This window comes from Hipposideros armiger, unplaced genomic scaffold (assembly GCF_001890085.2).
Source record: "Hipposideros armiger isolate ML-2016 unplaced genomic scaffold, ASM189008v1 scaffold_106, whole genome shotgun sequence".
Lineage (NCBI taxonomy): Eukaryota > Metazoa > Chordata > Mammalia > Chiroptera > Hipposideridae > Hipposideros > Hipposideros armiger.
In genome coordinates, this window is record NW_017731456.1 from 3,207,243 (window position 1) to 3,221,722 (window position 14,480).

The window sequence follows — 14,480 nt, forward strand, 5'->3', positions numbered from 1 at the left end:
ATGAGGAATTGAGCCACAGAAATATCTGGGAAAAAGTATTTCAGATAAAGAGAACAGCAAGTGCAAAGGCCCTGAGGTGAGAGCATGCAAGGCATGTTTGAGCACCATCAAGGGAAATGGTGGGTGGTAGAGAGGATAGAAGATGAATCAGAGGTGACAAAGGTCCAGAGCATGGAGAGCTTTACAGACAAGGGCAAAGGAGGTGCAAAGCCAAGACAGCTTTGAGCAGAGGGGTGACATGATCTGATTTACACTTAAAAGGGAGAAATCTGGCTGCTCTATGAATAGATTATAGGGAGGGAAATTGTGGAAGAAAAGAGAGCAGTTGAGAGGCTGTTTCCAATAATCCAGGTGAGAAATGATGGTGGGTTAGATTAGGGTGGTAACAATGAAAATGGTGAGATTTCCTCATGGGTTAGATGAGAAGTGTGAAAAAAAGAGAAATGAAGGATGCCTCCTACATGTCTAGCTTGAGCAAAGGACAGAATGGAGTTGACATTTCCTAAGATGGGGATGCCTGGGAGAGGAACAAGTTTGAAGTAGGAGGAAATCAAGTGTTTTTTGCACATGTTACATTTTCATGCAAATGAAGATATTGAATAAACAGATGGAATATTGGGTCTCGTGTTGGGAAAAGCTGAGGTTGATTATTATAAATTAAGAGTCATCATTTAGATGATTTTTAAAATCATGAGACTAGAGAAGGTCACCTGAGGAATTAGCATAGCTAATAAACAGAAAAGTTCCAAAGATTGAGCCCCAGGATCCAAAGTTTAAGAGGTTGGAAAGATGGTTGGAAACAGCAAAGGAAACTGTGTGATAGTCAGCAAAGGAGGAGGATAACCACACGAAGGGTGGTGGAGGCTCTGTGAAAAAAGGGCGAGTGATCAATTATGTCAAATGCTGATGATTCAAGAAAAGTGACGACTGAGAAATGACCACTGGATTTGGAATGTGGAAGTCACTGGTGACCCTGTCAAGAGCAGTTTGGCCGGTGTGTGTGTGTGTGTGTGTGTGTGTGTGTGTGTGTGTGTGTGTGTGTGTGTGAGAAATGGACTCAAAACAACAAATAGGAGAAAATATATAGAAGGTTTTTAAAAGAGTTTTGTAAAAAAACAAAAAAAAGAAAACAGCAGAAAAATGGTCTGGTAGATTCAGGGGGAAGTGCGAAAAGTAAGAGTTTTGTTTAAGAATGGGAGATAAGGGCCGGCCGAGTAGATCAGTTGGTTAAGAACTCACTCAAGAGTGCGAGTTCTGGGCCGGCCGAGTGGGTCAGTTGGTTAAGAGCTCGCTCAAGAGTTTGAGCTCTGAGCAACAGCAGTTCGAGTCCCGTGTGAGCTGAGCAGCCGCTGAGCTGCCAACAGGTAGCAGGATGGCTCAGCTAAAAAAAAAAAAAAAAAGAATGGGAGATGGTGTACAGTATTCGTACATTAATCAGAATTATCTAGCAAAAAGGGAAAAGTCAATAATATGGGAAAGAAAGGGGATATATCCACAGGAGCAGCATCCTTCTGGAGGTAAGAGAGGTTGGGTTTAGCTAGGAGAAAAGCAGCTCATCTACTGTAACAGAGAGAAGTATCAGATTCAGACCATGGGAATAAAGAGCAAGGACAGAATAAAGAGCCCAAAGAGATAGAACCTGTAGGATTTAAAAATAATTTGCATGTGAAAACTGAAGAATAAAAAGTAGTCCAAAGTGACTCCAGGTCAAATCACTACCCAAGTAACACACTAACCCCTTGAACTAGACCCCAGCAACACCAGGAGCATGGCAAACAGATCATGCGATGCTGTGTTCCTTCACAGTGCTCCCGAATCAGCTCTTACTTTTCTAGAAGCACCGGGGGTCGGGACATCATGGTGATCCTCCTCCAATACCACACCATAATGATGAAGATACTGGGCGTAAGGAAGGTCTTCATGGCAAACCACACCTTGGTGAAGCCTCCATTTTGGTGGATTCCCTAGAGACAGACCAACATAATTTTGAAAGTGAATAATATATATCTTACTGTTATTTCCTATCAGCAAATGCATGGAGAGAGGTGAGGGGAGACCTTGTCTGTTGAATTTTCAAGATCAAGAGCTTTCACATTCACAGCATGTACTTTCTTCACACTCTCCCGGCCTGTTCTCAGGCATTGTAGAAATATAAATAAAAAGGAATAAAAATGGACCCAATGTATTATACTGAGGAAATGATTAGGAACATGATCAAAGATTTTTCTGTAAGGCTTTCATTTTTAAATTGGAGATATCTTAGATGTCCAAAAGGTTGAGATTGGCAAAATGTGTTAAGGTAAACCTATACAGCAGAATCCTAAGCAGTATTGCAAAGTATACACGTATCATATTCACAATAACCATTAAATTGAAAAGGCAAGGAACAAAAGAGTCAATTGAATACGATCCCATTTTTTGTAAGTGAAGGATTTTGTATGTATATATGTACAGAAAAAATCTGAAGTCAAGACCTCAAGAGTGGTTATTTCTCTGGACGGCAGGATATTACAGGTAATTTTTATGTTCTGTGTGTTCACTTGTGCTTTCTAATTTTCTGCAATAAATATGTATTTCTTATGTGATTATTTTTAGATTAAAAAATGGTCTCCTTACTCCATGTTCTAATTTTTCCTGTTAAATAAAGTGGAAAGAACCTAAAACACCACTTCCCCCTTTAACATTTGTGCTTGCAAGGTGAAACATGTAAAAAATATATATAGATAGATATATCTATATCTATCTATCTATCTATATATATGTATATATATATACATATATATCTTAGTGGTATTCTTTATGCAATCATGATCATTATAGCATTTTAAATGGGCACAATAATTGCATTATTTTCCATTTCTGTAATCTCTTGTACAAATTTATGGTCTCAGATGTCATGGGTATGTGTTATTATTTCTATTTCTCAGATGAGGCAACTGAGGCATGGAAATGCAAGAGTGAGATGCGAGTTCCCTCCCAATACACATGCTCAATAATAACCAGTGCTCTCAGCCAATGTTCTAGTGTCACAGGCTGCCTGGATCAATTAGACTCACTTACCACCAACCGAATATCTTTTATCTCCCCGATCCCAACATTGATTTTCTTCTTCTCATTCACAGGCAGCCGGATATTTAGAAGGTAAAACTTATGAGCCACAGACCCGATTTCCATGAAAGGAAGAACATCACATTCATAGTAACGGCCCTCATGCTCTGGGGTCTAGAAGAAGAACAGAAGGTTTGAGGCAGGGCCACTATTTCCAATAGACAGACTGAATTGTCTTACCTTTGCCTCTATCACCAATTCTAAAAAGCTAACCCTTAAGGTATACCTTAGAGGTACACATAATGGGGCACAATGAAGGCATGGTATCTACTGGCTATCCTCCCCTCCACCCCCCTTCCAAAAGAAAAACCCAAAAGACCCACCACATTTGAGGTAGAGCCAGAAATGTTAGGTAAAAAGCAGAAATCTCTTCTATCTCTTTACACTTTTCTCGGCATTTCAATCCTCATTTGGCCCTCATTTCAGATTACCCTGGTCTACCAGGACTGCAGGCTTTTTATCTGCAGCATATTACTGGAGACCCGTAGGGCTCTGGGAAGCAGTCAAATTCTTAAATGTGCAGGAGGGAGCCCTTGCTGACATTCATCGTGGGCTTGGATGATGGCTAAGTACTTGCATGGTTTTGGCCAGTAGGAGAAGCTTCGAGAATCAGAAAATATCTACTTTTTATTGATTTGACAGAAAAAGAAGGAACTCTGGGAGCCCTTAGAATTTGGAGAAGACAGAAAGGGATGAACGGTAATAATGGGATTAGTTTGTTAGAGATGCCCACTTGGAATTTTATGTCTCCAAAGCTTCTTAACTGCCCAAGAGGCAAGATGCCAGAAAGGAGCAGAACTTTTTATTAAACAAAAATTCCAGTTTCTAAAAGGCATCTTGGACTTCCTGCCAAATGATTGAGGAGGTACTGCCCAGAGCATGACAGTGGGAGATTGGAGAGTAGAGGTACAGGTTGCTGTTGAAAACTAAATTCCGCTCACCCTCACCAGGACTCCTGACTCTGTGTCCTTAACGAGGGGTAGGGGTAGCGGGGTAAATATGGCCGTGTAGAGGCATGAGCTTTAGCAGCCTAGGACTTTCTCCTGAGAAAAGAAATGAGTGTCTGCCATCAATGTTGGGTTTATATGGCAGCTCCAGTATTTGCTGCGTATACATCTCCTGATCAAGTGATAGGGGAGACCTAACTTGTTCTTAATCCTGAGTTCTCGGGACCTCTATAAGTTTATGAATATTTTCAGAATAAAGAGTGCAGTGGAGACATCAGAAGGAAGATAACAAGGAGTCTATGCCTAGTATGAAGAGTCTTCTGCCCCGCCTATGACCTTGGGGAGTTCTTTATTAGAAAGTCAGAGCTTAGAGTTCAAAACACAGAACTTTGTATATAGACAAAAGACACACACACACACACACACACACACACACACACACACACACACACACACACACACATATATGAAAAAGTAGAGGTAGAGCAGGCCAATATTTGGCTTATGTGTTTCCATTCTTTCCTTCCCTACTCACAGAAGACATCATTAATGAATCATGATAGTTTTTCATCCTCTAAGATATTTGAGGGGCTCTTATCACAGCTACAAGTTGATTAGACTTGGCTTTTGAGATTTTAAAAATTCTTCTGTAGAAAGAATCCTGTTTCTTTTCCAAACTTCAGCTGCAGGCTGGATGATTCTTTCTGTATAGGGTGTCTTGCTCTCCCCTCTGCTCCTTTCTCTCTTATACTTAGAAATCAGGGTTAGTATTAGGCCTCTGCAGGAACTATTGAAAATACATTACAGGCTCTAATTCAGCCTCAAATTAAGCTGTATTGAGGAGGTGATTACCTGCTGGAGTAACAGCAAGAGGAGAGTTTTCTGATAGACTTGAGTCAGAGTCTTGTTTTATTTCTAGAAATTGAGAATTTGAGGGGGAAACGAAACAAAACTTCTTTAGTCTAATACCACTGACTTGATGATGCATCTTGCCCATGGCCCCAAAAGTAGTAGTAGTAATGGGTTCTGGGCATGGGTCTTCCAAGTCCAGTCTCTGGCTCTGATGGGGAAGAGGAGACTCGAGGACAGCAGGAACGGTTGTACTCTGACATGCCTGAAGACAGGCGTGATGCTGTGATAAGGAGGGCACAGAACTCCAAGCCAGGAGACTCAGCTTCTAGTCCTGACCCTGCTCCTTGCTGGGTACCTTGTGAAGGTCACCCACCTCATGTGGCCTCACTTTCCTCCTAAGTAAAACAAGAAGGTTAAATAAGATAATCTCCAGGGTCCCCCATCTAGTACCCTGTCATGGGTCTCGGGGTGTCTTCCACTCCTTTGTCCCTACAGAGAGGGTAACACTACCAAACCATGGAACAAATGAATCTAAGTTCAACAAATTAGACACACTGGATTCTGGGATTCTGGGATCCTGGTCTGGCCTACCTGTCTCAAAGGCAAACTCACTGTATTCTATTGGGGACTTCACCTTATGCACTAAAGCTCTGCCTCTGTTGGTATTTAGGGCATTTAGGAAAAAAAGACGCTCGCCCCACCTCTCTTTGCTTTCTCCCATCCCCCTTATGCCTCCCCCAACTCCAGTATGAGACTGACTAATTAGGACAAATTACAGCGGGTGGCAACTTGACTTTTTTTTTTTTTTAACTTCACAAGCCAGCAGGGACTAAAAAGCTTTAAAGCAATTTCTCATTTAATCTTCATACTCGACAAAATTTCACTGCAATCAAAAAGCATAGATTTGATGATTCATTTCCTTCACACTTTTCAAGGTCTAATCTTTCTTGAAAGGGATCAACACATCCAAAAGATAATGAAGCAACCTTCATTAAGGAGCAGTTGCAGGCTTCTTAATGACCTCCCCCTCACTCTGTTTCTCAGTGCCCTCCACGTGCATAAGTAAGGTGAGAAACGACTTTTCCCTTTTCTGAGGATGAAATTCCATATCCAAAAGCTTTATATCCTTTCGCTTAGATATCCAACCAGTCTCACCTCTGAAAGATGCAATCAATTTGCAGTGACAGCTAGAATGGTTTTAATTAATTTTCTCCGTTGCACACAAAGATCTGAAAATGTTAGATATTCTTCTCTCCTGCTACCTCCAGTTTCTCTCTACCATTCATTGTTACCTACAGATTGCCCCCCAAGGGGCTACCCAAAACAATTCTAAATGGCTTTTTTGTTGGGGGGTGTGGGGCTACATTTAGCACTCGGCAAAGGGTTGGCTCTCAAACTTGATCGAGCTTAAGAGAAGGAACTGAAATTCAGTTAAAACACAGATTCCTTGGTCTTACACCCTGAGATTTTGATTCAGTAGGTTTAGGGTGTGACCTGGGAGTCTGCATTTCCTACAAGCTCTCAAGTAATGCTGATGCGATTGGTCCTTAGACTCCATTTCCTGTAGCTCTGGTCTAGGGAACCGGGGAAGCGACACTTAGTAAATGCCAGGTGCCCAGTAAGTGCTTATGTGTAGAGTGTATGGTTTGCCCAGGAGAGTCCTGGTGACCCATCCCTTTTCATTCTCAAACATGTCCCAGACTAGATGTTAAATGATAAGGCTGCCCTGTAGATATTCATTATCTCTTCTGGTTTTTATAAAGACTCCATGGCAGGTATTATTATCCCATTTTGCAGAAGAGAAACTGAAGCTCAGACAGATTAAGTAAGCTTGCCTAAGGTCATGCAGACAGTAAGTGATACAACCTCGAATTGAAGCCCAGTGCGTTTTACTCCAAATCCACACTTTGAACTAATGTTAGTGCTGGGAACTCGCCCCATCCCATCTTCTCCTCCTCTTCAGGGTGGGATGAACAGGGCTGGGGCATGGTATGCAGAGGCTTCAGCCCGCTGTTCTTACCATTCCACAGGGAACCCCAACTCTACATTTGCAGGCAAAAGCAAAGTTAGGGAAAGCTAATGCTAGGAGAGGAGAGGGACTAAGTCAAACAATGGAGCGGGTACTACAAGGCTGTCAAAATCCTTCTGGAGCAACTGATCTGAAGATGTCACGTGACAAACAATAGAATCAAGAATGTGCTTCGGTGTTTGGCCCCTCATGCACTTCACACAAAGAAAATGAGACCATTTCTGTGCCAGAAGGGATGTCCAAGATCAACTAGCTGATGGGTGTTCCATATCAGTACCCTTGAGGAATGTGATTAACCATGAGTAAGTATGGTTCCATTTCATCTTCACAGAGACTTTCAAGTGAGGGTAGGTAAATAGGCGTCGAGGATCAGAATGTCAGGGAGGCACGCGTGAGGGCAACACTTGGCTTTTGAAAAGGGCCCCAGGCTAATTCTTGGTCCTTAAACTATCAAATCCCACTACCTTCTGAGGGTCACAGAGTCAATCCCTGCATTTTTCACTTATAAGGAATCTAAGGTTTTTGCCCCAAAGGAAAGGTCTCCCTATTTTCATTACAAGATGGTAACCTCCCTCACATGGTGGTTGAATGAGTCCTCCTCGAAGAATCAGATAAAGAAGATTCTTAAAGATGGGTTAGAAGACTGACATCTCAGGTAAAACTAGATTTCCTCCTTCAGGTCTTCCTTTTGTTTGTGGAGTCACTGGGACTTTTAATCCTCATACCTGTACATTAACTTTGGCAACAAAGAGATGCCTAAGAAACAGAGAAGTAGACAGAAGCCTTGATCCAATATGAACAGATCCTCACACCTCAAAATTACTTAGCAATATCCTTCAGACACATTCAGCTATTAACCAAAGAACCAAGGCCATATTTTTATGGAGGTATTTCAGAGAAACAACTAAATCATTCCCTCTTCTGTTCTTTCCTCCCTTGCAGGAACATGAAACATATACATGGCCCTTTTTTCTACTAAATCAAAGGATAATGTGGGTCATGCTAAGAAATAAGGAACATGTCTGTTAATTATAAAGCAAATCTTCCCACACACCTGGAAACCAAATAAAAAACTCCATCAACTTAGACGTCAAAGAATCCTACCTTGGGCGATGTAAAGGTACATTTGAGTTTCCGGGGCACTCTCTCATGGGCCATTTCAGTCCATTCAGCAGAACTATCATCACGGTAAGCCAGGGCAACGTCCATAGAAACCTCAGCATTTTCTCCTGCAAGACAAAACTCACAATTCAGAAATGGTTTCTGGGAAGATAGTTAGGGAACAGTTCAAAAATTCCTGTAGACTAATCTGTGGAAACCAACAAGACAAAATAAATATATGAGTGCCTATCAAACTCCAAATCTGAAACTCCAAACCTGAAGACTTAAAATTCATAGGATGAAAAGTCTAGCTGGGTGCTGGATCCCCTCCTATAACTGCTCTGTCATGGAGTCAAAGAGCTTCTACTTCAGTTCCTGCAGAGACAGCTCAGATGGTCAGATTCTGACTCACGGTCAGCACTTATCCTCCTGTAACTGGCACCACTGGTCCTAGGTCTTCCTATAGGAGTCCCATGGAAAGTGAGGTCCTTCTTCCACAAAAGTACCTTAGGTACGGGCTGGTTGAGTGGCGCGATGGTTAAGAACTGGCTTGGGACACCAGAGGGCCTCGGTTCGGATCCCACATATGAGGGCCAGTGACACTGCCCTCTACAGCTAAGATGCTGAACAACAGCTCAACCTGGAGCTGGGCTGCCGTGAGTCGCCGGCGACGGCGTAGGCTGCAGCCCCTGTGGCAGTGGGTTGCCATGGGCTACCGTGTGTAGCCAGCAGCCAGCGTGAGCGGCCAGCAGCCGCAGTGAGCGGCCGTCCAGAAGCCGGCGACTGATCTGCCTCGCCCGGGAAGAGCGCAATGATGGTGCCAACTTGGGCCAGTGAAGCAACGTCCTCTACAACTAGACTGAAGAACAAAACGACAGCAACTTCCCCTTCTCCCAATTCCCCAGTGCTGTTCCCATCCCCAAACTTCCCAATAAAAATCTTTAAAAAAAAAAGTACCTTAGTTACTAAAACCCATACCTCATCTGCCCGTGTATTCTCTCTTCTCTGAGAAACATGACCAGGTTTTTCAACCCCCCTCAGAGACATGAATTAAGTACCTTTGGTGCTCTCTTCCAGACATATGCTGGGTCTGAAAGTGCCCTTCTTAAAATTAACCCCAAAAATCTCTCAAATATAGGATCTGCTACTTCTCTAAAACTCAAAATCCATTCTTCCTATGGTGGACAATGCTAATCTAAAAGATGAAGGCTTCTTCCAAAATTAAAGACTTACACGCAGGTAGGAATATACTAATGAGCACATGTTGCACAAACAAATGTTCACACAGTCTTCCACATCAGTAAGGACGAAGAATGGGTTTCACTCACCACAAAACATATTAAGGAGATCAGATGAATAAACATTGCTTCTATCCATTTGTCTGTTTAATACTATGTTGAGCCAAGTTCAAAAACAGAGTGGGCATAATGGGGAATAAAAAAAAAAAAAAAAAGCACAGACTACATTTCCAAGATGAACGGAGAGCCAGCTCCAACTGGGTTATGAGACTGCGCTCAATTCTAGGCACTGAAACCTGAACACACACAATATACAAGGGGAACAGATGAGAATAAATGCTGTCTGGAAAACTAGGGCTTTTCTCTCCTATGGCCCAGTGTAGCTTGGAGCTGGTTCGACAGTGTGGGGAATCCTAAGGAAATCCAGCAAGAGAAAGAAATGATGCTCAAAAGAAAGAATCTGAGGCCATTCTGATGTAGATGAAACCCTCAGTGAACACTGGAGCCTGCTATTTTATTAGTTATTTAAATTCTCTAACATGGTGAATTGGCTACTTGTATTTTCTTTGTCTCCCTCCTGAAACTCTACAAGAAAAAGGCAGAAAAGGAAAACAAAGGCTATTAAATCAGAAGGGGAAAACATTGTAGATAAACGAGCAGACCAGAGATTTCAACAAATTTCTTACAGACGAAAGGTGGATAAATTGTGTTTCCTGACAGCCACAGACAGGCACTGTCTACACTCCCACAGAAGGGATATTTTGGAAAAATGAGCAGATGTGTCCAACAGACCCTCAAGGCACTCAGAATCTGAAAGCACCTGGTGTTGAAGAAGACAGGGGTGAGGCACGGCACTGACGACAGGGTGACTGAGTCTAAGCCTGCACACAGAATCATTGGAACCCCCAGTTCTCCTCCATCTTCCCATCTTCACACAGTCTGAGGGCAGACTCTGGACTTGAATACACCATGCAGAGCAGAGACCCAGGACTGAAAATGGGGACAAGTCTGTATAAGAAACGGTGGGACACCCTGCTGGGCAGAAGCAAAACCCTCTTGGTTAGGGGCCAGGATGGCTACAACCTCTCCTCGCTGGGCAGCCACAGTGGTAAACAGAGAAAGCTGGCCAGAGCTCCAGTACTAGGCCCCAAGGGACATCCGTTTTATTTCTAACACTGGGATTAGGAATCAGGACTTTCAATTCCGTTGAAAGGGGTACTTCCAGTACCATACAACTCGTACAACAAATCTGAAAAGCTGTAAACGTTATCCATTTACATATTATGATCCTTGGGCACTAGGGTTCAGAACAGCACTGGCCTTAGCCATAGGCAGGAGGGGCCCTTAATGTGAACCCCACATTTTTCAAGGGTCCCTGTCTGGCCCTTTTCCAGCTGTTCCCTTCTTCATAGGGATGTGCCTACCCAGGGTCTAACCCCTCCCCCAATCTTTAGGCCATGTTCCAAGAACTCAGGACCCTAGAATACCCTACACCTAGACAACGCTAAGCCTACCTCCACTGCCTGGGGGGGAGGGGGGGGACTACAAAACCATTTGTGTACCCTTGGGCTCAGGAGTGGTCTAAGGCTCCTATTGGTAAGAGGCTATGAACAGATTGGGTTTGGAGGTTGGGGTGTCCACACACAAGCACACAAGGCCCCTCTCTTTGTAAGATGGAGCCAAGGATGGGAAGAAATGGCACCTAGGATCAGTCACATTTTAGCACAGAATTCCAAGGAGTCCGAGAATCTTAAATCTAGGGAGCACCTTTTTATTTTACTGGATGGGATGCTGCTCAATTCATGAATTGTTCAATAAAGCTAATCACATGTTTAAATTCAAAAAAAAAAAAGAATGTAAAATCAAACCTGGCCTTCTAGTTCATTTTTATTAAGGTAAGTGTCACAAATGATAGAATTTATTTAGATTAACAATTTGTTGGCCGTATTTATAAGTTTTAAATATTTAGACATATGGCAGCCATACCTTCAGAGGTGCTCTTGCCATGGGCACCCACAAATGTTAGGGGTGGGCCTGGTTCATAGCAGGGGCCTCAGGATGTGAGAAGGCCAGGCTGCTTTGCCTCCTGGCCTGCTCCCAGCTTGAAGGGTTATTCCCATCTGGTGGGAATCCCCAAACTGTTTGAAAATATGCTGTTAAAAACAAACAAAAATTTAATAGTTCTCATGTATATCTACTCCATATGAGGCCCCTGTGACTTCCATGCTTTCATTTAAATGACCTCATTTAATTTTCCCAACAACTCAATGAAGTGGACATGGATATTTTCTTTTGGTTAGGGAGTAAACTGAGGTCCTCAGACATTAAGTAACTTGCTTAAAGTCATATTGTTGCTGGTAACATGAGAGAGACAACTATTTTTAAATTGTCTTAACAGCCAATCATCTTTTTTTGTATTGGCTAAAGAAAACTGGCTAACCTGTGATGCAAGAAGCCCCTCAAACTAATCACAAAGTATGAATATGTAAGTCTTTAATAAGAACAAAAGCTCGGTGTAAACATTCTCTCCTTCATCCCTCACACCCATCCTATGTAGAGGTTATAGAAATTGCCAAGAATAGGTGTCCACTATATAGTAATAATACATTATAGTAATAGAATACAGCGTTAGTAATACCAAGGCAGAGCTGGGACTTAAACCTTGGTCTGGATCACCCAAAAGTCCCACCCATTACTCTCTGCTACCTTTGTTGGTAGAAAACAGTAGAATTCAAAAGAAACTGAACAGGGCCAGCCGAGTGGCTCAGTTGGTTAAGAGCTCACTCAAGAGTTTGAGCTCTGAGCAACAACGATTCGATTCCCGGCCCGAGCTAAGCAGCTGCTGAGTTGCCAACAGGTGGCAGGTTGGCTCAGCTTGGGAAAAAAAAAAGAAACTGAATAGTTGAATCAAGCACACTGCGTGCAAGGGGTCATTCAACTCTGATCAGACACCCTTCGCAGCTTTCTACAGGAGAGAAATAGGCAGTGTTCCTGGGAGGCTGCAAGCATGGTTTATAATCTGTTTGGAATTCCCTAACCTGAGCTTTGAGGGGAAGCACTGCTGAAACCTCCACAGCACCATTTCAGAACCTGACTGGAGAAGTGTGATGTGATCCCAACAGCATGCAGCTGGAAGCTGAGGGACACCTGGGTTCATGTCATGGTTCTGCCCCCAGCTACGTGTGTGAACAAGGGCAGGCTGGGTTTGCATAGAGGAATAAGCCCCGTCTGCTGGAGGCAGCTGCTTTTAGCTCCAGCTCATAGCCATCATGAGGCAGGATAAGTTGTTCTTACCAGACCTGCTTTTTTTCAAGAGAAGCCAGAAATTCAGATTGTTATGAAACATCTCTCAATGTTAAAGGTCAGTAACTAATTTACTAAAAAAAAAAAAAAAAAAAAAAAACCCAAAAAAACCACATAAACACTAAACTAAAACAAAACGAACAAAATCTCTGTGCAGGTCAGCTAATAAAACATCACGTGACCTGAGTCACTCTGTGGAGGGGACATTTTTTATACTGCACCCACACCGCCCTTCTTTTCTTTCCATTCCACCATCAAGTGAAGTTCTTTCTAAAGATTTCTGTTATTGTTCATAAACTTTATCCCATGTTCTGCCTCATCCTCACACATCAGCTACTTATTTCCTATGCAGTTTGAGGCAGGGGTTACCACTCCTATTGGTGAGGTAGAGAAGTCAAAGCAGAAAGCCCGACTCCTAGAAACACTGGACTTAAGCTTCCAGAGCTTCACGGCCTACAGTCTTATAGCTTTTGCTGTCTTTTGTGATCACTAACTTAGCTACTGCATCAAAAATGCTTAGAACAGTGCAGAAAGCGTGAAGGATTAGCTATTGTTGTTATCATTTTATTAGGGAAGTGAACTCTCATCCCTTACCTTTAACTCAAAATAATTACCAGGTTCCAGGAACCCCTATCCAAACCTGAAGCATAAAACCCAGAAACAGGAAAGCATTTGGCAGAGGAACCCAGCAAAGCTGTGAAGTCAGCCACCTGCATCATTTTCTCTTCTGCCTCCAATGGACTTGGAAATAAAGTTCAGCTTTAATGACTATGTTGCATGTAATAAAACACCACTTTCATGACTCCTGGGATACTGCGTGGGCAATACTTCCCTCCTCCCTATCACCACCCCCGGAGATAATGAAAGTGAAGAATCTAATTTGAACTCCCTGGGAGAATGGCAGGAAGGCCAAGGCCATCTCTGGCACCTGGAGAGCCTTTCCTATAAAACAAGGACACTGGTTATACCAGTTCCATGGGGGTAAAGCTGTAAGGTATCAGCATAGGGCATTTACAGGTTCAAGATTCAGGGTTTTCCACAATATGCCAGACCAGCAGCTTGGCTATCCTGTGAGCTGTCCAAGCTTCACGTTTCCCCAATGGCTTTGGAGACACATTTTGTTTGGGTGGAACATTCATTCGGAGCGCTGGGAAGGGAGGCATGGAAAGGCACCGTGGTTCTTTACACTTTCTCTTTCCATTCTGTGATGGGGGTGGTGCTCCAACATGAGGAAGCCTGTGTTCCGGGGTTCTGTACAAGCAGACCCAGATGGCAGAGTCTCGTTCCAGGTGGAAAGACCTGTGACTTTCCATTTGGGGAAGCATCAACCAATTATATCCTTAGGAAGCATGCATTTCTGCACTAGTTAAACTGCCCTGCCCTGCGTGAGAAAAGCATGTGCCAATCAGTTTTTTGATAAGTGGAAAGCCAGAGAGGAGAGCGAGTCCTCTGAATGAGCCAAAATGGTGTGTGTGTGGGGGGGGGGCGGTGAGAGGGGCAGGCACAAAAGGCTAGGAGAGTCTGAGCACCCCTCAGAACTTAGGGCAACTGCTTAATGGAAGAATGGCCCCTTGGGGGTGGGGGTGGGGGGTGAAGTGATGAAAGATGAGGTTTCACCGAGGAAGTCATCGGAATGCTTCTCACTTATACTTTTTGAAATGGGCATTTGCAAGCCAGGATAGTCCAAAGAGTATGGGGGTCAAAGAGGTCAGCTTTTGAATCCTATCTTTATGTCCTTCTACAATAGTTAAGTGACCTTGAATAAGTCTCAGTTTCCACCTCTGCAAGATAGAAATAGCGGGACCTACTTTCCAAGGCTGCTGACAGGACCAGTTGGCACATGGGCACTTAAAATGCCAGTTCATGTTCCATCCGGTTCCAGAATGGTGAAGGTATATTGTT

The 14,480-nt window shown here is 43.2% G+C and overlaps 1 protein-coding gene across 1 annotated transcript in view; it reads right to left on the reverse strand.

The window, feature by feature from the left end:
- WLS (Wnt ligand secretion mediator) overlaps positions 1-14,480 on the reverse strand; it is a 103,459-nt gene that overhangs the window by 28,949 nt on the left and 60,030 nt on the right. The window contains exons 3-5 of the mRNA XM_019646785.1: positions 8,041-8,165; positions 3,061-3,222; positions 1,828-1,964 (exon numbers count right to left, since the gene is read on the reverse strand). Coding sequence (XP_019502330.1) covers positions 1,828-1,964; positions 3,061-3,222; positions 8,041-8,165 — 424 coding nt within the window. The remainder of the gene's footprint in view (positions 1-1,827; positions 1,965-3,060; positions 3,223-8,040; positions 8,166-14,480) is intronic.